Source organism: Gossypium raimondii, chromosome 6 (genome assembly GCF_025698545.1).
Source record: "Gossypium raimondii isolate GPD5lz chromosome 6, ASM2569854v1, whole genome shotgun sequence".
Classification (NCBI taxonomy): Eukaryota; Viridiplantae; Streptophyta; class Magnoliopsida; order Malvales; family Malvaceae; genus Gossypium; species Gossypium raimondii.
Window position 1 is genome coordinate 26015218 of NC_068570.1, and position 27450 is coordinate 26042667.

A 27450-nucleotide genomic window follows, 5' to 3' on the forward strand; every position below is an offset into this window, starting at 1 on the left:
TATTCTTCCCCCTTGGTGACCCTTACTCACTCATCACCTTATTTCTCCTTCCACCACCTTCCTTGTTTCTCCACATAGGAAATTATAGTATAACATAATAACTACACTAGCCTATGAGTTTCTGTGCACTAATGAATGAGTTTTTCTTATTCTTGTGACTTTGTGACTTTTGTTTTTCAATTATCTCACTCACGAATGATTTTTCCTTTTTGTTTTTCAAGAAATTTTGTACTCGTATTACTTTTCTTTTTGAAATTTTCTTTTGCTTTGCACTTTCAAGCTAACCTATAGTTCATGTGTCATACCAATCTTTCCTATTTCACTCTGCTTTTAAAAAATCCTTCGTGATGTATCTACTTAACCCTCAATACGTATGGCCAGACATCTATAGTCATGTAGTGCAGGACCAAAAAAAAGGGCAAATACAAATCAATGTTTTAGGCTCGGGTTTTGTAATAAGGTTCATCAAGAAGCGTTAACAAGCTCAAAAATCAGTACTAAAGGTGAATAAATATAGGTAAGCTTTTTTTTTTTTGCTATGGATATGTTCCAAATAATGCCTTAGGTCATCCCTTAAATATCTCAATATGCACAAATTTAATCAACCAAAAAAACTCAATTTCAACCGTTCATCATTCATACTAGCATGCTCGTTTCCTTGTATTTTTTTATATCATTTAGTACAGTTGATTGCTTAATGTCTATTTACAGTGTAACATATAGAACTTAGTAGTCTATTAAGCAAAAATTTTAAATCACCTATCATCATGCCAACTTTATTTGTAAACACAAGCAACCTATGTACATGCTCCTAACCAATCACTTGTATTTCTACAAGCTCAAGCACACCAAAGACAAGAAAAATCAAAGAAAACATAAAATTTTAAAACAATTTTTCTATGTTACCCCCTCACACACACACATTTTATTTGACACATTGTCCTCAATGTGTGGCCCATAAAAAGATAAGGAATTCTGTTACCCGATTGACCGTGGTTGTTCCAACTACTAATGGTAGGTTCTTCCTCCTTTGTTCGTTAACAGCTCAAATTGTTATGTCTCCTTTGTGTTGGGTTCCTACATATAATATTTAACCAATCTACAAGACAACTAAAATTTTTATATTTATTCCTAATCCTAAAACAAATTTAAATCATCCTTAAAGAAATTAATACAACCTAAAAAGAAATATTCAATTCAGTAATTACAAAAAAAATACAAATCCTTAGTAATAGGAAACATATTTAATTTTACTAAAGTCATCTTCTCCTAAAATTTAAAATCCTACTAACTTAATTCTAAATATTATTCATCATCTTCTTGAGATCCTCTTTTTTTCCTTTCCTCTTTCTATTTCGTCTGCAGAAGAATAAACTGCTTGAATATGTCATCATCGAATAGTTTCCTTGGGGGATTCATAGTTTTATCCATTCGTTCAGTAGGGACTCTTGCTCTTTTTCACAATTCTATAATCAAACGAGGAAAAAATATTACATTTCCTAAATTCCTTGTGCAGTCAACCATATTCTTGTATATCCATGTACCAATACATATTTGTTTCTTTTGGAGGATTCCATATGTTATGATAGCTTGAATTGAGCTAATCTTTGAAATCTCTATTGTAAGCCATATTCTCAAATAGACAAACTTCATCCACATCTTGGCTTTTGGTGTCATTAGCTCTTGATTGAGTGTCTTAGGTATTACTATTCCTATCTGATATGTCCACATCTCTTTCCCTTCTGTTAAAAATCTCAATATTTCTTCTGTATCTATATTTTTTAATTCTTTCAGATCTATTTTATAATCACGATAATAATATGGTGCATCATAAAATTGGAAAATACTCATCTCAGTTACCAGAACATTAACCTCTCTGACCTTCATAAAAGAACGCATCTCGTAGAATGGTTTGGTTGCTTCCTTTTTGTTTTAATGCTAGATAAAATTCTTGCACCATGGGAATTATTTTAGGCTCTTCGAATGGCAAACAAATTTTTTTCCATTCTCTTTCTATTGCATTCTTCCATATTCTTTTGCAGTCTTTCATTAATGGATCAAATCCCTACTCTTGAATGAAGGTATACGGTTGTAGTTGTTGCAAGTATTTATCCTTGTCACCTTCTTAGAACTCAATAGCTAGGCTTGAAGCTCTTACACTGAAACTAGCCATTTGACAGTCTATTTTTGCTTAAATTCCCTACACAATCTATTATTTCTGCAATTTGATTTCTTTTTCTTTCTTTGCTGGTAATAAATAAGAGGATTAATGTGACTTATTTATTAATTAGAATGAAAGAATAAAGTATTTAAGAATTATAGTTTATTTCTACTATGTAAGAATTTAAAGATCAAAATTCCTAATATAATTAAACTATAAAAAATGTTAGCAATTATGTGTTAGTTCAAACAAATAGAGTTATGCAGTGATGTCGCAACATCTCTCACTGATGTCGCGACATCAAGAACAGGTTCCATGATTTGAATATTTTTCATTGTCGTGACATTCGAGAGTGGTGTCACGACATGTAGGCCAGATTCCCCTATATTTTGTGGAATCAACACTTTGGTCATCTTCTTCATCATCACTCTTTTTGTTTCTTAATTTTCCATCGATTCCTTGTGAATCCCATAGCGCATTACAGTGCAAGATTTTTTCATCAACTACCATGTTGATTATTCCTCCAAAATAATGTTTTACTCTTTGGCCATTTACCAGAAAAAGGTTGTCCTTCTTTTCCGATGAACTCTATTGTTCCATGAGGAGTTACCTGGTGTATGGCATATGGACCTATCCATCTTGATTTAAGTTTTCCAAGAAATAATTTTAATCTTGAGTTGAACAATAGAACTTTCTGTCCAGGTAAAAAATTCACGCTTTCTAATCTTCACATTGTGTCGAAGTCTACTCCTCTTCTTATACATTTTAGTATTTTCATAGGCCATAAAACGGAATCCTTCCAATTCTTGGAGTTGAAATAGTCTTTATTTTTTAGCTAATTTCGGGTCTAGATTTAACTCTTTGATCGCTCAATATGCTTTTTTTTCCAATTCAATAGGTAAATGGCAGTTCTTACCATATACTATCTTGTATGGAGACATACCTAGAGGAGTCGTAGATGTTGTTCTGTAAGCCCACAATGCATTGTCTAGCTTTGTTGTCCAATCCTTTCTGCTTGGGTTTACTATTTTTTCCAAAATCTATTTTATTTCATGATTAGACACTTCCACTTGCCCATTATCTAGTGGGTGATAGGTCGTTGTCATCCAGTGTCTTATGTTGTATTTAGCCAAAGCTACTTCAAACTGCTTGCTACAGAAATGCGATATTTCGTCACTGGCCAACGCATATGGTGTACCAAACCTAGCGAATATGGTTTTTCTAAGGAACCTCACTATTGATTTTGTATCACTGGTAGGTAAAGCGACTGCTTCAACCCATGTTGAAACCTAATCAACAACCAGAAGAATTTATTAATTTTCGAAAGAACTTGGAAACGGTCCCATGAAATCAATCCCCCAAAAATTAACAAACCAGAATTCCATATAACACTATAATAGACTACTAGATATGAAATATTAAAACTTACGAACTCAATCACCAGTAAATAAGGTCCCGAAACCACCATTTTAGTACCACTGAAAATGGGTTGTTACATGAGCTGTGGAAGAAAAGATTGTTGTTTTCCTTGTTGTGTAAAATGAGGAGAATGGTCTGCAATTCTTAGGATTTTCTGAAGGGGGAATGGTAAATATACGGTAACAAAAAATATATTTTTTAAATTTTCTGCAATAGTTAAAAACTATATTTTTTAAAACAGATTTTCTGCAATAGTCAAAAATGTTCCACAACTAAAATAATTAAAAAGAAAGAAAAAAATATAAATTTTATCCAAAACAAAAACACGGATCAGGTCGGGAAATAGCACATGCGTGTTGGGCCTTTAGCCCCAATAACTCAATGAGGGTGAGAGGAAATGCTATATTTAAACCTTCTTAAAAGCATTTTCTCAACCAATGTGGGATTACCAATTTTGCATTACCAACAAAGGGTCCAACGATTAAAGGAAAAACCAAGTTTGTAACTTGTAATCCTTGTATATAGCCATAACAATGGATGATTGTTGTGCTAGAGGTTTGAGTTGCCTAAAAATGGTCGGCTTTCATGTAGAAGCAACTGTGGTAATTCTCTTGATTTCATGACCCAAAACAAAGCTGCAATTGTTGAACTTCACACTAGCCTCCAAGGAACTAGCTTGATTGGTTCTAATATGCCTCTATAAAAGCCAAGGGCTGTGTAAATAACAGTCATAGCCTTGACACTGAAATAGGTATTATGAAAATGACAAGTGCAAGGGTGATTAAGTAATGGGTCGAATTGAGTTGTTTGAAATTCTTGCACAATTTTAGGTTATGGGTTTCGACGTGTAGAGGATTGGAAATAAACTTGATTTGAATTGCATTTGGTTGGTTTTAATGGAATATGGACAAGGGTTCTTCAATGTTTCATAAAAATTGATGGGTTTTTGCAAATATTTGACAAAAGAAGGAGAGAGGTTGTTAGAGGTGCTCGGTCCACGCTCACCGCATCATTGTTAATACACAGTGTCAACGGAGATAAAGAAAGAGGAGAGGGGGGAAGTGTTGAGGAAGATCGATTCACCCATTTTAAGATTGGGAGCCAGAAAAGTGGAGAGACACAGGTAGAAATGGTAGTGTATTCGGGTTGAGAATGGAGAGGAGTCCCTTGAGACCTTTGGGTATTTATAGTTGAGTGAGGGTTCTTACTCAATTACACTACTTAGTAAACCCTAGGTAGCCCAATGGAATGTCCAATTAGTACCAAGTTGAGGTAGATATATAATAATTTCTAAATGATTCAACAAAAGGTGCAAATTCCAAAAAAAAAAAAAACACACAAATCAAGAATTGGTTTGAAACCTATAGATGCATCGGATACTTATTATTATAGAATATTGTAATTGCTTAATTATTTGTTTCAATCTTTTGCTCATCAACACTTTTTTGACACAGTTTGTATTCAAATACGATAATAATTTTTTAATATTATTTTATAGGAAAACCACATATGTTGGATGTTCGTACTGTAAAAGTGTCACAAACCATTTTGAATGAATGCTATAAGTTTTACAAAACAGAGTTGGAAAATTTCCTCATTGTAAACGAAAAAAAACTTCCAGAATCCATTGTCCAAGGTTTGTATCTTTAATATTATGTTTTACTTAGTTGTATATTCTTAAACGGTGTTATACGCTTCAACTTCTCCAAATCTTTTTTCTTTAAATCAATTCTTTCACAACTCTAATAATATTTGTTAAATTTTTTAAGATAAACTATTAAAATTGTCACTTTTATTTACCTCAGGTTACATTTTAGTCACTTATGTTTTTGCGTTATAATATTTTAGTCACTGAGCCATTAATTGCCGTTAAAGGTGTAATAGTAAACTAACGTGGCACGTTAAATCATCATTTCAAACAAAAATTTTAAGTTAATTTATACAATTGGTCCCTATATTTTTTTCGTTTGAAATGACGATTTAATATGTCACGTTAACTTACCGTTACACCATTAACAGTAATTAACGACTCAGTGAGTAGAATGTTACAACAGAGTAATGTAAGTGATTAAAACGTAACATTTCAAATATAGGTGACTAAAATGTAAGATGAGGCAAACAAAAGTGACTATTTTGATAGTTTACCCTTTTTTTTTAAAGTAGGTATGACTAATTTTGTAATCTTATTATTACTGTAAAATTGTAATATATTATCCGAATAAATTATAATTGTTTAAGCTTTAAGTGATTATGCACTTATCGTATTTCATCCAGATTATCAATACTGAAGATTTCCTTTAATAGATGATGGTGAATAACTTAAAATATTCAATAAAAGAGAGTAAATTGATAGAATATGATGAATAAAAAAGTTAATAAAATATAACATTATATCATATTTTTAAATTGTAATCCATCTTTAAACCACAAATTCGATTAATAACATTTATTTTTCGAAATAATATTAACTTCATATAAATGTATTTTATTATATAGGGAATCATATCGTTATCAAGTTATACTAATTAAGGTTAAATTTAATTTTATTTCCAATATTTATGAGATATGAATTTATTATGCAAATATGGAAATAGAGATGATTAAGGAAATGCACGCCTTCACAGTTATCCTCTTAATAAATTACCTGCAATCAGTTTTATACACAAATTTCAATCAGCAAAAAAGATCCTCACAAACTCTTTACGGGTTAAATACTACGGAATATACATCATCATGGGCTCATTTGGGCTGGGATATAAAATTTTAGATTATTTTTTAGGTTTGAGTTTTGTCCAAAAATAAATTTAAAATTTTATCTAAATTTGACCTAGATTGAATATGTTAAATCTGAACTTATCTCGGTCTATTCATATTAATTTTTATATAAAAGAATTTAAAATTATAATACATCAAATACACTAAAATAATAAAATAAATGTAGATAGTTGCTACTTAGCAAGTAAATGGCCCTAAAATAGTAGTAAAATTAACGAAAAATAACAGTTATACAATTTCTAAATAATAACAATAAAATAGTAATAATATGATAGCAAAATGGCAGCAAAATAGCAACAAGACAGTTAATTCGGACTAGGTCGGGCTAGGTTCAGAGAAAAAATTTTACCCGAGACCCGGCCCGTTTAGAAAATGAGTCTTATTTTTTTGTCTAAGCCCATTTTTCAAATTTATATTTTTTTTCCATATCCTCACACTTTTCGGTCGAACTTTCGCACCTGAATGGATATTTCTATATTTTATTTTATTTTATTTTATTTTTCGTTCTTATATTACAATTATATCTATTTATTCACGGAATAAATTTTATAAAACCTTTTACAATACATAAATGTATTGGTAAAATGGATTTTTATAAAGCTTTTGATAATTTGGGTGTTTTAGTTGGGTCTTCGAAACTTCGACACCAATAAATACAAATATCAACAACAATTGTAAAAGTAGAAAAATAAGATGAACTTTAGAGAATGTGGTTTTCAATAGGATAAATCTCAAAATTATATATAAATTATGGTTTAATGTGTAATTGAATATATGAATTTTAATTTTATGTAATTTTATACATAAAATTTTGATTTGATCCAATTCTTTGTAAATTATTAACACAATTATAAATATAATATCATTTTATGTTTATATATTACATACATAAATAACTATATTTATCTATATAAAATAAATTGATGTATTTATTTCTTTAAATGTATATGATTAAATCAAAATTAAAGCTTCAAGTATACAATTGAATCCCATTAAAGTTTTACGTGTATAGTTGCACCAAATTAAAGTTCATGTATATAATTACACATTAAATCAAAGTTCATGTATAATTTTAAAATTTATCTATTTTCAATATTACATGTATAGATTTTTTTCTAAATTGAATTTTTATAAATGAAAAATATTTATACTTTTAATCAAATCAAAATTTTACATCCATACTTTCAAAATAATTAGACAAATATAATAAGTTTTACTGTCATTCAAAAGATTATATATGCCACAATCATTTTACTTCTTTTAACAATAAATTTGTTTACAAAAGGTAATTTAAAAAAAAAGGAAAGAAACATTTGTGTTTTAAAAACAATGTTTTGGAAAGACATACCTAAGAAATTATGATAAAATTATGGGTCTATTTGGGAGGAAAAATAAATAAATGAGAATATAATTATTAGGGTAGTAATTACATTTTCACACTCTCTTGTAATTTCTTAGATGTGTTTGGTTGATATAACGTAATTATATTGTAATTGTGTCATATTCGATAGTACAAACTGTAATTAAAAATTGTAATTACACGTTACATAATTTTAAAAAAATTAGGAGCTATAAAATTATTAGTACAATAAAAATTCTAAAATAATAACAAAAATTACAATCAAATCATCATATGTAATGTATTAGTCTAAGAAAATAGTCGATAATACGATTACTAATAAAATAATAAGAAAAATAAACATTATGTGCAATTTTATCTAATTGCTCTAGCATTCCATATTTGTTGGATTATTCCCTCTTTAATATTTATCATGTACTCCTTGTCATCATCTGTTGGTCTTTCACCAACACCTTCATCACCTGAATTTGAATTTGAATATATATCATTAAAATTATTAATCTCTTTTTTCAATGTACTATTCAAAGTATGGATCGTTTTAATTCCAACTACGAAGTATGCTACATACTAATGTTGATGTTAATATGGAACTTTTATTAGAACAACAGCTGTTATCCGAGCCATATTTGAAGCTTTAAATGTCTCTAATTAAAGAGTTCGTGAGTCCTTTCTAGTGTTTGTGTCCAGCTTCATTTTTTTCAAATGGTTTCGTACCCAACGATGTGGTGTAAGAAAATATTTTATATTTGATTAGGTATCATATACCACATAATATTTGATTTCATAGTGCAAAAAATATGTTGCTTTGATTATAAAAACTCAAATAAATTTAACTTGGAGAAAAACTTATGCTAGATCATAACTTGTTTTATAATACATAAATTAAGTTAAAATAGTATAAAACTTATAATATATAACATTTATAAAGTGTTCAATAACTTATAAATAATATAATTTTTATCATAACTTTGAAAAGTTATTTTTATAGATATGTTATGACAAAAATTATAATACTTTTTTAAAGTAAATAAGTGTATTATGTTTTATAATATATAGCATGGACACATAAATAAGTTACGTCCATACTTTTCTGCTACAACTTTTTATAAATAATTATATTATAACACTTTTATAATATGTAAATTAATTTTATAATATACTTTTTATTTTATAATATACTTTTTGACCACGACTTATAGGATTTAAACAATATAATTTTTTATGTTATAACTTTATAAAATACATAATTTATTTTTTTAATAATATAAGTTTTAGGATCTATAATATAACTTTAGAAATTTTTGGATATAACCATCCCAAAACTCATATATGTTTATGCTTATAATATAATTTTAATATTTAAATTGCTAAAAATATTTTTTATTTAAATTTAAATCATGTATAAGTGTTTAGAAAGTCATAGGTTAATTGGATTTGAATTTAATTATCTGCGTAATTACTCCAACTCTCATCCTCCCGTAGAATTGAAAAATGTAATTGAGTGCTTCAATAACACTAAATTTAGTGGAACCCTCCAATTATAATAGTTATCTAAACATATCATACTTTTATAATTACAAATACTTATACCCAAATTCAATTATTAAGTTACTTTTCAAGCACTATCTATTTATTAAGATTTTACCCTTAGAAAAACACAAACATCATCGATTATAAAATTTTGTTATCACTCTTCCAAGATATGTTTCTGGTTCATCTAAAAGAATTAGAGCATACAAAATATTTATTTAAATTTTTATGAAATATTTCTAAAATTTTGATCATTTTGATGAATGCTAATTGACTCAAGTTTATTTTAAATATTATATTTTTTTGTTCTAAATTTGTATTGGTCATAATATAAACTATCACAATTTAAAAATATAAAATTTATATTGTTTTGTTTTTATTATCTTAATAATATTATTTTATCTTAAAATTTTAACAAAAAAGTATGAAAATTAAATTAATATTACAACTATGCGATCGTCGGTTCGCCTCGTGGCGCAACGGAAGAATTATTCTTGCGATCGTCAATCACAAATCCATGTACGAGGAACGAATCAGGTTGAAATAGGGTTGAATATATACATTTTCAAAACTAAAAATGACGAAATGTTAGTTGAAATCCTTTGCGTGATGTCAGTCCTAACCGCAATAAAGTGTTTTAGTCTCTATGTAGTCCACTGATAGTACTAGAAAGAACACAGGTTTTCCCCTTTACTTATTAGTTAAATTGTTCCCATTTAGTTACCCTTAGCATACATTTTAGCATTTTTAGTTTAGTAAATTGCATTTTATAACTCAGTGAATCCTAGCATATTTCATCATTAATTTTACTATCTTTTTTACATTAATGTCAATGCATGAGTTAATTTCAGATTGCATCCAGAATTGTCGCCACACTTGACAACTGTCTGGATAAGAACTAAAATTGCGTGAGCTGTCCAGTCTGGTATAACCAACCCGTACGTACAAGGACAGAATCATTTTTAGGGAAAGGACACTTGCATTGTTGGAGGAGGACATAAAAGGTGGATGTGAGAAGAAAAAGAGAGTTTTTTTTCTGGATCATCATCTTCATCATCCTACCTTGAAGCTTGTGGCCATGGCAACTTAAGCCTCTCACAAGTGAGCCAACGTGAAAACTAGATGCAGACTAGCTTCTGACGAGAAGACCTAAGTGCGAGACAAGAGGGAATAGAGAGATTCAGTTAAGTTGTCTAGGAATAGTATTCTCTACTCGATTCTTTCTTATTTCTTTATAAGTGTTGGTGATTATTCTTTGTTTTCTGTTTGTATGGATGTGCACATGAATTCTTGATTAAATGTTATCTTATTCAACCTTGCTTTTATTGTTTAATCTTGATGTTTGAATGTTTTTTTAACACGGAAGTGTTACTGCAGTCACTGACACTGGAAAGTGCAGTAGCCAACAAGCATTACAACGAAAGTTGAGTGAGGATTAGAGGAATTTAGTCCACTTGTTCTTAATAGTGTCGTCTTGCCATCATCGGAAGGTGAGGTTAGTATGCATGTTTAATTTTCAGATTAAATAGAAGAGTGACGCTGGATAAGATATACATTGAACTTTATTGCTTCGACAATCACCTATCTCTTTATACCTTGTGAGCACTTACTATTCTGTTGAAGATTCATGTTGGGGATCCTAGTTTATCATTATCATATTTTATTTTATTGCTCTTAAGTTATTGCATCGACAACTGTCCTCACAATTTATCTCTTTTATATCCATTTATTGCACCGACATTAATAGACAAAAGACTACCATCCCTATGGGATCGATATCCAACAGACTCACATCTATCTACTATACTTGTATCGACAGTGTACGCTTGCACATTATTGCTGTAACGTAAACAGCCGATCAAGTTTTTGTTGTTGATTTTGATCTAGAAATTGAATAAAAGACTGTTCGGAATAGACTTCGAGAACAAAGAAATATGGCTCTACCAGGGAACAATGCAGCCATACCCCCGATGCAATAGAAAAATGTTAATAACCCATTATTGTCGCAAGATGCTCGCATAAAAAATAGGACTATACGAGATTTGGTAGTACTTGTCTTGGATGATTTAAATCCAAGCTGGGAATTTTGAACTCAAGCCAGTAATGTTTCAAATGCTGAATTCTAATGGACAATATGTTGGACTGCCAAACAAAGATGCGAGAGAACATCTTAAATCCTTTTTATTGATCTATGCTTCCTTTAGTCAACAAGGAGTTCCTGATGATACCTTGAAGATGCAATTATTTCCTTATTCCCTACAAGGAAGAGGTGGCACTTGGTTTTTTGGACTACCTGCCAGATCAATTACTTCTTAGGATGTACTAGCAACACAGTTTGTTTTACGATTTAATCCACCGACAATGAATGCTCATCTTCGAAATGATATTACTGTTTATTATCAGCTAGACGATAAAAATCTTCACACTACATAGGAACGTTATAAATATTTACTTTGACATTGTCCCATACACGGCATTCAACCAGAAACACAAATTGAGATTTTTTATAATAGGTTGAATTCACATACAAGGAATCTTGTTGACACATCAGCCAATGGATCTCTGTTGGATTGTACTTATAATGATGCTGTAAGAATTCTTGAGAGAATTGCTCAGAATGATTACATTAGCCTATCTCCAGAGCTGCACAAGCAAAAAACTGCTCCAAGAGTTATTGAATTGGATGCAGTAACCACACTAAGTGCTCAAGTTTCTTCTCTCACAAACATGATTAAAAATATGCAAGGGACTAGTGGAGTTGCACCTATACAAGTCACTCAACAAGTTTATGTTCCTACTTTTTGTTGTGAGATTTGTAGTGACAACCATAGCTATGAAGATTGTCCACAACATGCAGAGAATGCTTGTTATATTAGTAACATCCACAACAATTCTTATGGTAATTTTTACAACAACTCTGCATGCAACCAACTACTTTGGAGAACTCAAAATGCTGGACAAAATGCTGCGACATTCAGATATGGGAATACATCTACTCAGGGAAATTATAATCTCAGGCAAGGGATATACAATCAACAACATAATAACTACAATCAGCAAACTCAAATGCATCCACAACAAGGCTAGAAACATCCACACCAAATTCTGATGTAGCCACAACACTCTTCAATACCAAATAAACATGTTCAAGGACATCAACAACAACCGTACACACAAGCTTCTACTTCTGACTCGTTAGCAACTCTTGAGGCGTTAATGCGGGAGCATATTACTTGCACGGAAGCTATCATACAAGGGAATTCATCTTCTATTCGAGCTTTGGAGGCACAATTAGGACAACTTGCTTCAAATCTAAATACTCAACCACCAGGCTCATTACCAAGTGACACGAAATATCCCAGTCCGAGGGAGAAAGAACATTGTAAGGCTATCACTCTTAGGAGTGGTAAACAAACTGGCAAATCACTTATCGACTCTACTGTAGCACCTTAAAATACAGATGGAGTGATCACTGGTGAGAAGGTTAAATCTAAAGAGTTAGTCGATGCATCAGAAAAGAAGTTCCACAAATTGTCACTCATATGCCTAATGTCTGACCTTCGAAACTATCGACGCAATCAAAGATGTCGGCACAAAAAAATATCTCTCTACCTTTACCCTTCCCACAAAGATTCAGGAAGAATGAGCATGACAAACAGTATCAGCAGTTCCTGGACACACTGAAGCAATTACAGATCAACATTCTTTTAGTAGATGCTCTGGTACAAATTCCAAGTTATGGGAAATTTATGAAAGACCTCTTGCCCAAGAAGAAGAAGCTCACTGATATTGAAACTATTGCACTCATAGAAGCAATTACAGATCATGACAAACAGTATCAGGAGTTCCTGGACACACTGAAGCAATTACAGATCAACATTCCTTTAGTAGATGCTCTGGTACAAATTCCAAGTTATGGGAAATTTATGAAAGACCTCTTGCCCAAGAAGAAGAAGCTCACTGATATTGAAACTATTGCACTCATAGAAGGTTGTACTGTTGTTTTGACAAACAAGTTGCCCCTTAAATTGAAAGATCCTGGGAGCTTTACCATCCCATGTTTAATTGGCAATCATTATTTGGGTAAGGCTTTATGCGACTTGGGAGCTAGCATTAACCTAATGCCACTATCTACTTTTAGAAATTTGGGAATTGGTCACATGAAATCTATTGCAGTGACAATACAACTAGTCGATCGATCATTGGATCAACCTGAAGGGAAAATAAAAGACATCGTAGTTCGTGTGGATAAATTTATTTTTCCGGCTGATTTTATCATACTTGACTGTGAGACAGACAATGAGGTTCCCATAATCTTGGGACGACCATTTTTAGCCACTAGTCGAACTCTTATTAATGTTTATAAAGGTGAACTAACCATGTGACTTAATGATGAGCAAGTCGCCTTTAGTGTTTTTGAATCTATTCAATGCAAGGACAAAGAAGAATGTCATACTATTGATGTGCTAGATAATCTAATTGAGAAAGAATTTAATGACCAAAGCACAGTACTTTCTAAAGAGTTTGCAGTGACATCTGATGCCGAATCCTTAGAAGATTGTGATAGCATGGATAAAGCTCACAATCTTGAACTCAAGCATGAATGGTAGATTGAATCCTTAGACCTAGCTAACAGAACAACCCCAATTTTTAAGCCATCCATTGAAGAAGCTCCTACTCTGGAGTTGAAACCACTACCTCCTCATCTTAAATATTTCTTTCTAAGTGACCACAATACTCTCCCAATTATTGTCTTTACAAAACTAGATGCAACTCAAGAAAGGAAATTAGTCTATATTCTGCAACCTAAATGAGCTATTGCTTGGAGTATTATCAATATTCAAGGTATTAATCCTTCTTTTCGCATGTACAAGATCAAGTTGGAAGATGAAGGCAAACAACCGATTGAACAACAAAGAAGATTAAACGAGAAGATGAAAGAAGCTGTCAAGAAGGAAATCATAAAATGCCTTGACGATGGAATTATTTACCCGATTTCTACTAGCAATTGGGTAAGTCCAGTGTAATACGTGCCTAAAAAGAGTGGCATCATTGTGGTTCGCAACGATAATTAAAAATTAATTCCTACACGCATTCCCGCGGGATGACGATTTTGTATGGATTATCGCAAATTGAATGCGGCCACAAAGAAAGATTACTTCCCACTTCCTTTCATCGACCAAATGTTGGACTGGCTTGCTAGAAAGGCCTATTATTGCTTTTTTGACGGTTATCCTAGGTACAATCAAATTTTTATTGCACCTGAAGATCATGAGAAAACAACCTTCACCTGCCCCTTTGGTACTTTTGCTTTTCGCCGTATGCCTTTCGGTCTTTGCAACGCACCAGCCACATTTCAAATATGCATGATGGAAATATTCTCAAATATGATCGAAGACTCTTTATAGGTGTTTATGAATGATTTCTCAATCTATGAGAATGATTTTGATCATTGTGCTAACAATTTAGATATAGTACTGAAGCGATGTGAGGACACACATCTTGTCCTAAATTGGGAAAAATGTCATTTCATGGCAACTGAAGGCATTGTGTTAGGTCATCGCATCTCTTTTCAAGGCATTCAAGTAGACAAAGCTAAGGTGGAAATCATTAAGAAATTACCTCCACCAACAAACATGAAAGGTATCCGCAGTTTTCTTAGACATACGGGGTTTTACCCAAGGATTATTAGAGATTTTTCAAAAATTGCAAAGCCCTTATGCTCATTGTTGGAACAAAATCGAAATTTTTTCTTTAACGATGCATGTCTGGATGCCTTTATTCAGTTAAAAAAGAAGCTAGTGAATGCAACCATTGTCGTTGCACTCGATTGGTCTTAACCTTTCGAAGTTATGTGCGATGCAAGCAACTTTGCTGTGGATGTGGTTCTAGGACAAAGAAAGCGAAAAATATTTCACACCGTTTATTATGCTAGCAAAAATCTAACAGAAGTTCAACTTAATCATACAACCATAGAGAAAGAATTGCGGGCTGTAGTCTTTGCTTTTGACAAGTTTCGTTCATATCTTGTCGGTGCAAAGGTTACTGTATTCACTAATCATTCGGCATTGAGATATCTCTTTGTGAAAAAAGATGTCAAACCAAGACTGATACACTAGATATTACTACTGCAAGAATTTGACATCAAGATAAAATATTGTAAGGGTTCAGAGAATCAAGTTGCAGACCATCTATCTCGATTGGAAGTTAGCAGCGAAGATGAAAACATACTTCAAATTGTTGACGCATTCCAAGATGAGACGTTATTTGTTGTAGATGCAACTCCTTGGTATGTGAATTTTGTTAACTATCTAGCATGTGGAAAACTCCCATTGGGTGTCATAGGCCACAAAAAAAATTTCTTCGTGACGTAGTGAAGTATCATTGGAACGAGCCGTATTTATTCAATATATGCAATGACAACATCATTCGACGTTGTGTTCCAGAAGAGGAGATGCTTTTAATCTTAAAACATTGTCATGATGCTCCGTATGGAGGTCATTTCAGTGATATGAGAACCGTGGCTAAATTTATCCAATCAGGATTCTACTGGCCGACATTATTCAAAGACGCCCATAATTTTTTGAATCAATACGATAGGTGTCAGCGCACTGATTCTATATCCCGACACAATGAAATGTTGCAGCAGCCAATTATGGAGGTTGAATTATTCGATGTTTAGGGTATGGATTTTATGGAACTATTTCCAAGCTCATTTAGAAATCTTTACATATTAGTAGTTGTTGACTACGTCTCGAAGTGGATTGAAGCTGCTGCTGTCCCAAAGGATGATGCAAAGATAGTGCTAAATTTTTTTCACAACCATATATTCACCTGCTTTAACACACCAAAAACATTGATTAGTGATCAAGGTAAACACTTTTATTGCAACTAAGTGGCGACTGCACTGAAGAGATATGGAGTTAATCATAGAATGGCTACCACTTATCATCCGCAACCCAATGGACAAGCCAAAGTATCGAATCGACAAATTAAAAACATTCTTGAGAAGGTTGTAAACCCTTCGAGGAAAGATTGGTCTTTTCGATTGGATAACGCTTTATAGGCATTGCAAACAACACACAAAACTCTATTAGGGATGTCGTCGTATCAATTAGTTTTTGGGAAAACATGTCACTTGCCAGTCAAACTGGAACACAAAGCAATATGGGTAATTAAGCAAGTGAACATGGACTATGAAACGGCTGGAAAGAAAAGATTGTTGGATATCACTGAGCTAGAGAGATTAGGAGAAATGCTTATGAAAAGCTACAATATACAAGGAAAAGACCAAATGATGGCATGACAAGATTATTTTAGAGCGACAATTTAACGCAGGTCAACAGGTTTTATTATTCAATTCTTGACTCAAATTGTACCCAGGTAAATTACGTTCACATTGGTCTGGACCTTTTGAAGTTGTCACTGCATTTCCTCATAGTGCAATCACAATTCGAGGTTTACGTGGTGGACACCAGTTCAAAGTAAATGGACAAAAGCTGAAACACTATTTTGGCAACAATGATCAAAAGCAGGCAGAGACCATTCAATTGGTCAAAAATTTTTAATTTTTAATTAGTACTCTGTGATTTTAGTTTACTTTATTTATGTCTTGTTAACGTTTATTTTCCTTCCTTTTTGCAGAATAACTTAGATACCTTTTTTGACGCATTAAACTTTTGTTGTTGGTGCATTCCATAAGTCTGTACTACCATTTATATCCCATCAGAATTCAAGGAAATTTAGATTCCAGCTTTGGATCAAAACTCTCTCAGCCATTTGATCCTTCTAAGCGGGCACAATTCCTATTGGACACAACTCTTCTCGCAAACCTTATATCTCTCCACAAAACAACACGCCTCTCCGTCTTCCTCTTTCACTTACTATAAATCCTCTTCCACAGTACTGATTATAATGCATTCAAACAACCATTTTTATTTCTTTTCTCTTCTCAATATCATATCTTTTTAACCTTAAATCGTTCTCCCTTAACAAAAGATGGCCAAAACAAGAGGCTTGATCAAGAAAGCTACCGAATTTACTAGAGAACATGCATCCTCTGCTACCACAATCTGCGAATCAAAATCCTTCAGGCCACTGCAGACAAATGACCAGTAATTTTATTGAATAAAGCAGTAAAGGAAAGATTTCACAACAACATGTTGAAGCGGAACTTTCATCCCAAATAGGGCATTTCCCTTTCGCCACAACAAGACCTGGGTAAACAAGTCTCCAAAACCATCTCGAAGCTAAGGTGGGAAACTTTTTGCACCCATCCCAGCAGCTACTCTTCTTCACTGGTACGTGAGTTCTATGCTAACCTCTACGATCATGAGTTAGAGTTCATTTTCATTCGAGAATGTTTAATAACATAGGATGCTAAAAAAATCAATGAGCTGTACAACACCAAGGTCGATGTCGACAAACACTCCGAGTTAATTGATGAATTCACAGATGAAAAATGAGACATGTTGATAAGAGACTTGTGTGTCGAGGGAGCAGTGTGGATAGGTTCCAATCAAAAGAATTACACGATGCACCGTCACTTCCTGACGCTACAAAGCAAAATTTGGTTTCATTTTGTCAACTGCAGGCTCAACCCTCCAATCACAGCACCATAGTCACCCTAGACAGAATATGTTTGATACATTCTATTGTCAAAGGAAAAAAAATTGATGTAGCCGCAATACTTCACCAAGAAATAGCTGACTGCGGTGCAAGGTAGACTAAGTTCTTGGTTTTCCCATCTCTGGTGATGAAATTGTGCCAGGAAAGAGGAATCGTGCCCCGTGTTGGTGAAGAAGTCTTGGAAAATAAAGGCCCAATCAATGAAACCTCTATAGAAAGGATGACTCGTGGCAAAGATACACCGATATTGAAGGAGGTGGAGACCAGCAAGACAAGAAAGGGCAAAGCCAAAGCTGACAACAAAGGAACAAACCTGAATGCAGAGACATCATTATGGCGCAAATTTAAAGATGTCGAAAAAATGGTAAATGCCATCAACAATAGGCAAATTAGGCTTGTCGCTATAATAGAAGATATGGAGAATTCCAAAATTTTTTTTTATGTTTATACCAGAGCTTGAAACAGTTCTATTGTAGCCACATTAGGCCAACTGAGCCCATCCCCACTACTGAAATTCCCTGTGTTTCCACCAATCATTCGTAATTATGACCTCTCTTACTCGGATGACGACTTAGAAGACCGAGATAGATCGGTGGCATCCCCACCCATTGTGCAAGTCTCTAATAATGAGAAAGAAGAAGAATCCAGGGACATTGAAGGATGCTTGTGAAAGATTGATAGCTTGTTTGAGGATGGTATTTTCGCTGATCAAGAGGACACTATTGTTGAGAAGGAATTTGCTGCTACAGAAGAGGAAGTTATTGCTAAAAAAGAAGAAGTTGTTGCAAAAGGGAAGGAAAAGAAGAAGAAGATTCTGTTGAGAAGACTGTCAATGCACCCGAGGATGTGGGTGCAAATATTGATAATTTGGAGCGAACTGGAGCGAGACCGGCTTAAGTTGTTGAGGTAACCAGTGAGGAGCAATGCAATTCATTGGAAATAGTGGTCTACACTAGACCACTCCAGGTGACCTCTCCTACACAGGAAGTAGTCGATGATGCCGGGGCAAAGCCGGGAACTAAGGAGCAATCCGAAGACCGTACAAAACCCAAAGAAAAGAAAAGAAAGAGCTCCAAGGATAAAAAAATGAAAGAATGGGGAGAAAAAGAAAAGAAGGAGAAAGAAACATCATGCAGCCACATCGGCGGTTGAAGATAACTAAGTTAGTTTATTTTAAGCTTTAGTTATAGTATTCATGCATTGCATGTAGCTGTAGGTTTAATTTTGATAAGTATATATTGTGATTGCATTTTTATTATCATTACATTTCATGTTAATGCATTGGGGACAATGCAAACTTTAAGTTTGGGGGAATGCACATGGGGCTTAGAAATGCACCCACATTTTTAAATTTTTCTTCCGGTAATGAAGCATGCAAGGTTTAATTATAGTTAATGAAAATTTTTTGAAAATTTTTGTTACATTCAATGCTTAATTATCGAATAATGTGAATTATCAATGAAAGAGTTAGATAAATTTGACAAAAGGTTGTAGCTTCAATTCTTTGATGAATGGATTAGGTTGCATTAGTAATGGATGACTACTATCATTCTTTAAATCTTGAATGAATCTACTTTTTACAGCTGCTTATATATGTATATTATAAATTAGAGATACTCTAAAGTGGGTGTAGTATGAAATGTTAAAAAGGGAACACTCCAACATAAGCGTTAGAAAAATCAATCTGGCCAAAGGCTGTCGCTGCATGAGTGTGTGTCGGTGCAATTACGTACTCCTTGGGGGTTTGTTGCTCCCCATCGTTACTTCTCAGGAAAAGGGTACAGTAATGCAACGATATCTCCTATTTCGAAAAATATATATATCCTTAGTATTATACAATAAATGATATAATGGTAGATAGAACTTGGGGTTTGAAGCATAATGCTAGCGTTGATGAAGTTGCAAACTTATTCATTCATGCTTATGAATTGTCGATGCAATATTCTTTCATCTAAATGTGATTCATCCATTGGGTATTTAGAGGGTCCAAGGTGCTAGAATGATAATTTGCCTTGGTAAAATTTTTTGTAGCCTTGCTAGTTTCTGTTTTACTTGAGGACAAGTAAAAACTCAAGTTTGAGGTGTGATAGTACTAGAAAGAACACAAGTTTTCCCCCTTACTTACCAGTTAAATTGTTCCCATTTAGTTACCCTTAACATATATTTTAGCATTTTTAGTTTAGTAAATTGCATTTTATAACTCAATGAATCCTAGCCTATTTTATCCTTAATTTTGCTATCTTTTTACATTAATGTCGTTGCATGAGTTAATTCCAGATTACGTTCGGAATTGTCGCCGCACTTGACAGCTGTCCGAATAAGAACTAAAATTGCGTGAGCTGTCCAGTCTGGTATAACCAACCTATACGTATAATGACAGAATCATTTTTGGGGAAATGACACTTGTACTGTTGGAAGAGGACATAAAAGGTGGATGTGAGAAGAAAAAGAGAGTTTTTTTTTTCTGGATCATCATCTTCATCATCCTACCTTGAAGCTTGTGGCCATGGCAACTTAAGCCTCTCACGGGTGAGCCAACGTGAAAACCAGATGCAGACTAGCTTCTGATGAGAAGACCTAAGTGCGAGACAAGAGGGAATAGAGAGATTCAGTCAAATTGTCTAGGAATAGTATTATCCGCTCAATTCTTTCTTATTTCTTTATGAATGCTGGTGATTATTCTTTGTTTTTTGTTTGTATGGAAGTACACATGAATTCTTGATTAAATGTTATCTTATTCAACCTTGCTTTTATTGTTTAATCTTGGGGTTTGAATGTTTTTTAACATGGAAGTGTTATTGCAATCAATGCCACTGGAAAGTGCAGTGACAATTTGAGCCAACAAGCATTACAACGGAAGTTGAGTGAGGATTAGAGGAATTTAGTCCACTTGTTCTTAATAGTTTCATATTGTCATAATTGGAAGGTGAGGTTAGTATGCATGTTTAAGTCTCGAATTAAATAGATGAGTGACGCTGGATAAGATATACATTGAACTTTATTACTTCGACAATCACCTATCTCTTTATAACTTGTGAGCACTTAGTATTCTGTTGAAGATTTATGTTGGGGATCCCAGTTTATCATTATCATATTTTATTTTATTGCTCTCAAGTTATTACATTGACAACTATCCTCACAATTTATCTCATTTATATCCATTTATTGCACCGATATTAATAGACAAAAGATTGCGATCCCTGTAGAATCGATATTCGATAGACTCACATCTGTTTACCATACTTGCATCGACAGTGTACGCTTGCACATTATTATTGTGACCTAAACAGCCGATTATTCACCCAGTTAAACACGAACAACAATCAACTACACATTGTTGACCTGGGAAACTTCGCAACTTGAATTTTAAGTTTTGAACATCGAATATTTATTTCATGTCTTAAAATATATAAATATTTGAAAATTTAAATATTATATTTTGATATTTTTAACTATATAATAATATTTAATTTTAATTAACTTATAAAGCAAATGGAATTCAAATTTATATGTTTGAATTCATGTTTTCAGAACATTTTACTTTGAAAAATTGGCCTTTTCTAGACAACATTATATAAAGACATGCGTGAAAAAGTAATATAATTGTGTGAAGAGGGCCTTATTTTATTGTATTTTTTTGGAAAAAGAACCCTATTTTTGTGCAGTTTTGTGTGCAATTATTCTTACATAATATTAAAGAATTCACATAGCAGCTAAGTTATTAGCATTAAAACGTAAATTGGTAGCAAAAGCATTATAAGCAACAAAAGAGAAGGTAAAGGAAAAAGAAATTTGTAATTTAACAAGACTTTCTAGACGACAGCTAAAAACAACAAAACAAAAGGTATTGAGCAATAATCTAGAAAAAGGGGAAAACAGAGGGATTACCTGACATGGAAAAATGGGTACAGGATAGCATTTTCTCCTTGATGGAAAAAAAGGGTACAAATGTACATATAAATATGTGTATCATCATAATTTCTCCACAAGATATAATCTCAATAATGTTTTAGTCACACAACCCAGCCCAACCCAACACATCACAACCAAACCAACACCACTGGCAAATCCAGACAGACAGAGATCCATTTTAATCTTATACTCACAGATGAAATGAGATCCAAGGCCAACCAGAACCAGCACTTCACAAAATAGATCATCTCTGATCTCACTCAATAAACTCTCCTTGATATTATGCATTTTATCCAACTACTTTTTCAGTTACTTCCTTAATCTCATGACCAGCAGCTCTGGCAGCCATAGGGCTGCTGCTCTCACTCACATCACCAGTGGCATCACCACTTCCTTCTGATTTCACTGCCTTCATGCTAGGGGAGCTTGACTTAGAAACATGCTCTTCCATTTGTTTTGGCCTGTTCAGGGCTTGGCAGTGTGGGCAGTAATACGTTATGTATGGGAAATCCTCCTTCCTGGCAAGTCCTGTATAACACAAGCTTGAAGTTTAATACTCTTCAGCAATAACACTACAGCTCTGCAGTGTCAATGTGTACAGTTGTGTCAAATCTGGATATGATTCATAATTCTTTAGTGGATACTATAGCTGCAAAAGTAATTCTACTAACCATTGTGCATATGGCAGTTGCCACATATGAGAGCATAAGACTGTGTTGGATCTTCACCCACAAGCAAGGCAGCAATTCGAGCAAGCCATCCCCCATCATGTGAGGCTGGTCCTTGTGGATAGTGATGATCAACTACAACCAGATGACCATGCTCAGAAGCTCGAGGACCCTCCATCCCTGCAGAATGAGGTTTTTCTTCATCAGAATGAAGCAATGGAGTGCTTCCTGCACTACTGGATCTAGTGTGTAGTTGCTTTCGTTTCCGAATTCCACTTGATGGCACTACCTCAACATCATTGCTCTTCCCCCCTGGCACATTATACTCAGAATCATCTCCAACATAGACTTTCAAACCTGAATCTGCTCCCAACTTAGATGCCAGGACAGTTGCAGCAGCAGCCTTTGCTGCTGGATCAGGATCATATCTCTACATCAAAGTGCTTTATATAAGTTTGATTTTCATATCAGTTCATTCATTAAAAAAGAAACACTCCAGGACCTAGCTCATACACATAAATAAACAAAACCTAAAAGCTCACTGTCTTCATTCAATTTTCAAAAACGAGAAAAGCAGAAATGTTAATTTATTGCCTTACATTCAATTCAAAGACATAAGATACTTATAACAGGCGTTTACAAGTGCGAACTTTTTAAAGATGTTTTGTCAAAGCATTTATAACTTTTGCAATGTTCTGTGCATCGCATTTGTGCAATAAATTATCCCAAATGGCTTCTGCAGGTAATTCTATCAATGGTTTCCTTTCTTACTCGTTCAAAATAAAATAAGGCTCTAACTGATACCTTTTCTGTAATTAAATAACTCATCTTCTAACTATTGAGATGGTGGCATACACCACTAGGAAAACATTAAAAGAGAATAAGTACTTGTTGCAACAATATGTATCAGGCAGGTTCATATATCATATTTTCCCTTTCACAGCATTAAAAACAGAAGACAGTTCAAGCAGAATTCAAGCAAAGGACTGAAGGAAAATAGATGAAACCAAATACTGGTTTTCCATATTACCTGAATAAGCTGTTGTGTAGTGTAATAATTTGTCTTCTCCTTAAGTTCATCAATTTTTTCTTGCCTTTCAGCTCGAAGTCTTTCTAGAGTTTTCTGGTCCCTGCGATCACCTATAAAATTGCAATGAAATAACAAGATTGCACATAATTAAAAACCCACAATGGTTGAATCTTGATTTATCAAAATCATATTATATCTTTTCAACACAGTTCCTATGGTTATCACTTAAAGGCCATGCAGCCTTACTTCCATGGTACACAAATAACAAAAATATAATCATAATGCAAAAAAAGAAACATGTAAAAGATGGAGACTGTTTTGAATAGAAATAAGAACTACGGATTGCCACTTATGCTGTTTGCATTTAAATCAAAGAAAGGTTTGCCTAACATGACAAGATAGGTGACAGAATAAAGAACGGTCCAGCTACCTAATGAGAGCATGAATGAGACCTTCATAATCAAAAGATATATGCAACAATGAAATAGTGCATTTGGAAACAACAAAGTAGATAATGATTCAACAATAAACAAAGCCAACGAATTCATGACACCAATTACATGGAAGTGCACTATGAGAATTCTGGATAGAATCTTAGTGTGTGTATAATATAAACTATGATGTAAAAACAGGTAAATAGAGCAAAGATAACAGACTGGAACTACCAAACTACAACTGATTAAAACAAGTAAGAAGAAATTATATAAGAAACAATTCAGTTGCATTTTACTTTGAAGTACATACAATAACCAGGCTACACAGTATAAAATTTACATTTAAGGTCTCTTCAAGACTAGATTTAGGCTTCTTTCTGGGTGTTCTGCATGCCTGACATCCCACCACAGTTGGAATCTACAGACTTGGATTGTTAACTCAAAAAGGTTGAATAATTTACATGTTAAGATTTAAGTATTCAAACTTGTAAATAATGTTATTGTTTTAACACAATTGCTCCTCTTTTTTTTGGCGTTGTCCCTTTCTAATAATAGTAACTAACAAGCAGAAGTATAAAAGAAAAGCAGGAACATTGACCAGGAAATCGAGGAAGAGAAGGAGATGGAGAGAAAATAAGTGTAAGAGTAGAGGATAAAGAAAAGCAAATCACAAGGTATAAAAAGCGTACAGAACACTTGTCCAATGGCATTGTTTTATTTAAGTTAAAAAGGTATTTCAACAAATGAACATATCATCTTCCGTTTTCAAAGCGCCAACTGAATCAATCCAATATTTTTTTCAGTTTTAGGCTCCTCAAGTTATACGTTGAATCAAATGTTTAGTTTAGGAAGACATTTCATGCTAATAATAATTGAATCTTTAACTTCTATCAGATATATCTCATGGTTCAAAGAAATTAAAACCTCCCAAAGGGCAAGCCTCATACATAAATTAATATGATAACAACTATGGGTACAAATATGATTAAAAAAATGTTAAGATTCGCCTCCAAAAGCATTAAAGCCATTTCCAGCATGCAGTCTCAAGCATGGAAACATCATACAAATCGCTAACTTTCGAGTAAGAAAAGACTATCCTTGGCAATATTAAACCTGATAAAAGCAACATATTTCACAATATAATATCAGCCACCAAAGTATTGTCAGGGGTGGGGGGATAATCCTCGTATTTTTTTTATTTTGGCACATAGTTAGCCCATGCTCACAAACCCATATTTCAGGATTCACCCCAGATGTAAATATCAACAGCCGCTACCATTTAATGACATAAACAACAAAAAGATACATTGGAGCCTTGACCTTTAGTAACAACAGGAAATTTGTGTAAGATATTGAACCGAGTTACTTACACATCCTTGTGAAGCTTACAAATGCAGAATAAGCAACAGAAGAAAAAGCAGGCAAAAGGAACATTGGCAAAACTCGAAATGCCCTCATCTTCCAGTTCAAGTCCACAGATCTTGTTGTCATGATGGCATAAGAAACTGCAACAACCTGTAAATTGATAAGAAAATTCTCATGAGGACCCATCCAGAAGCAACTTCTTTGACAAGGTAGAAAGCTATTCAAAGTATATGCCGTTTTATTTTTTCCCTTAAAAAAGGCCATTTTGGCAGCACTTATTTCCGGAAGGTGTTGATAGAATAATGGTTGGATTCAGACGTAAATATAAGATGCACAAACGAACCATGGATGGAAAAGATTAAAGTTTGTAAGGCAATATGTTGGACGCAGAGTATGAGAATCACCAATAACATCTAGCATTAGCTTTTCCAAATGACGGAGAGCAACAGCATGCACATGAAAATGAAATAGAATAGTAAAATTACGTTCCCATAGAAAATTGATTTTCAAAACTAGTAACACTGCTACTACTGTGAGGGTTGCAGATTGACAGAGAGATAGAGTGAGGATGGTAAGGGTCGGGGTGCCTCCAAAATGACAGAAAAGGCAATGAGATTCCGAATCATTCTCCTCCAGTAAAATTACGTTCCCATAGAAAATTGATTTTCAAAACTAGTAACACTGCTACTACTGTGAGGGTTGCAGATTGACAGAGAGATAGAGTGAGGATGGTAAGGGTCGGGGTACCTCCAAAATGACAGAAAAGGCAATGAGATTCCGAATCATTCTCCTCCAGGTCTGGGATCTTCTTTTCATTCTCGAGAGGACAGCGGCCTCTTCCTTGGAAATGTGTTCAAGCCTCTTCTCGAAATCGTCCCCGTGAATCCTAAAGATTGCATTCCAAATGCGGGAGAGAAGTCCCTTGCCTTTCTTCTTTACCACCGGCAGCGGGGGACTGGATTCTTTGGTTTCACCGTCAGGAATGCCTTTGTCCTCCGCCATGACTCACTATTGACTTCTCAAACACAAATTAAACTATGTCAAACACGTATAGAAATAAGTTGAGAGAATATGGAGGATCATTTCATTTCCGATTCAGCAAGTAGGGATTGGAAATAAGGAGGAAATACCTGGAAAGTCTCTTCTGTTCTCTGCTCTGCTCTCCTTGTTTTCTTATTATTATTAATGAGATATAAATATGATACAATAAAATCTATGATTGAGATCAAAGTTGCAGATCTGATCTTCCTCTTCTTCTTCTTCTTCTAATTTAATCGGTGTTGGATGATAGCAAAACAATTATGGTTTTTGTTGAAAAAAGAAAAACGAGGATTTCAGAGTCTCCTTTTTAAATTCACGATACCTAAACTCTTCCTCCAAGTAATCAACCATCTTCATTTATTTATTTTACTATTACTCTTCTCTAATCTCTTTCTTCTAGATAATTTTTATTTCTGTTTCTGTATTACGATTTTGATGATTTTTTTTTTTACATTCTGGATCATGTTGGTGAAATTAACAAAAATTTCTACTGTGTATTTTAGTGGTATGTATGGAAAAATATTAGCTGACATTGAAATCCATGATTGTTTGGTATATAAGTAATCAATCACAAATTCACTCAAATAAATATTTGAAATTTTAATTAAATATAATAATAAAAGAAATGCTTTTTTTTTTTTTTTGTTAAGGGAACTATTGATGTGGAGGGGAGGAGCTCCAAGATACTTGCAGTAAAACTGTAAAAGAATAATTTATGGTCTGGATGAAAACATGAACCACTAGCCCCCATGGGTCTAACATTGGAATCCAGTCAATTCTTAAGTACATAGCCAGTCGAAAATATGAAAGGAAAATGTGATGCCTGATAAATTAAATTGTGACTACAAGCATTTAAGGAGGAGGTAGCCGAGTCATGATGTTATAGTTTGAGTTAAAGAGAGAGGATAGAGGTAAGGTGGAGGGAGGAGGTTGACACAACCGAGTATCTAGAGTTTACCCCCTCTTCCTTTAGAGTGGAAGCTATATACATCGACATGTGTCTTTCTTTTTTTTTTTTGGATGTTTATGAGATAAGTTTAGTGGCTTTACTGCTAGGTGTGCTATTGATGTTGATTGAGCTATGTGTCATTTCGTGGGTCTTTAGAGTCTCATAGTAATGAGTCGAC

The 27450-nt window shown here is 33.5% G+C and overlaps 1 protein-coding gene across 1 annotated transcript; it reads right to left on the reverse strand.

Annotated features, from left to right (window-relative positions):
• Nucleotides 1–21767: 21767 nt before the first annotated feature.
• LOC105773676 (uncharacterized protein At2g24330) lies at nt 21768–26731 on the reverse strand. The gene is made up of 6 exons (XM_012595754.2): nt 26413–26731; nt 26030–26297; nt 25288–25432; nt 23484–23593; nt 22457–22883; nt 21768–22313 (listed from the first exon to the last, which is right to left on the reverse strand). The coding sequence occupies exons 2-6, from the start codon at nt 26282–26284 to the stop codon at nt 22075–22077; spliced, it is 1176 nt and encodes a 391-aa protein (XP_012451208.1). The 5' UTR covers nt 26285–26297; nt 26413–26731; the 3' UTR covers nt 21768–22074.
• Between the last annotated feature and the right edge of the window lie 719 nt (nt 26732–27450).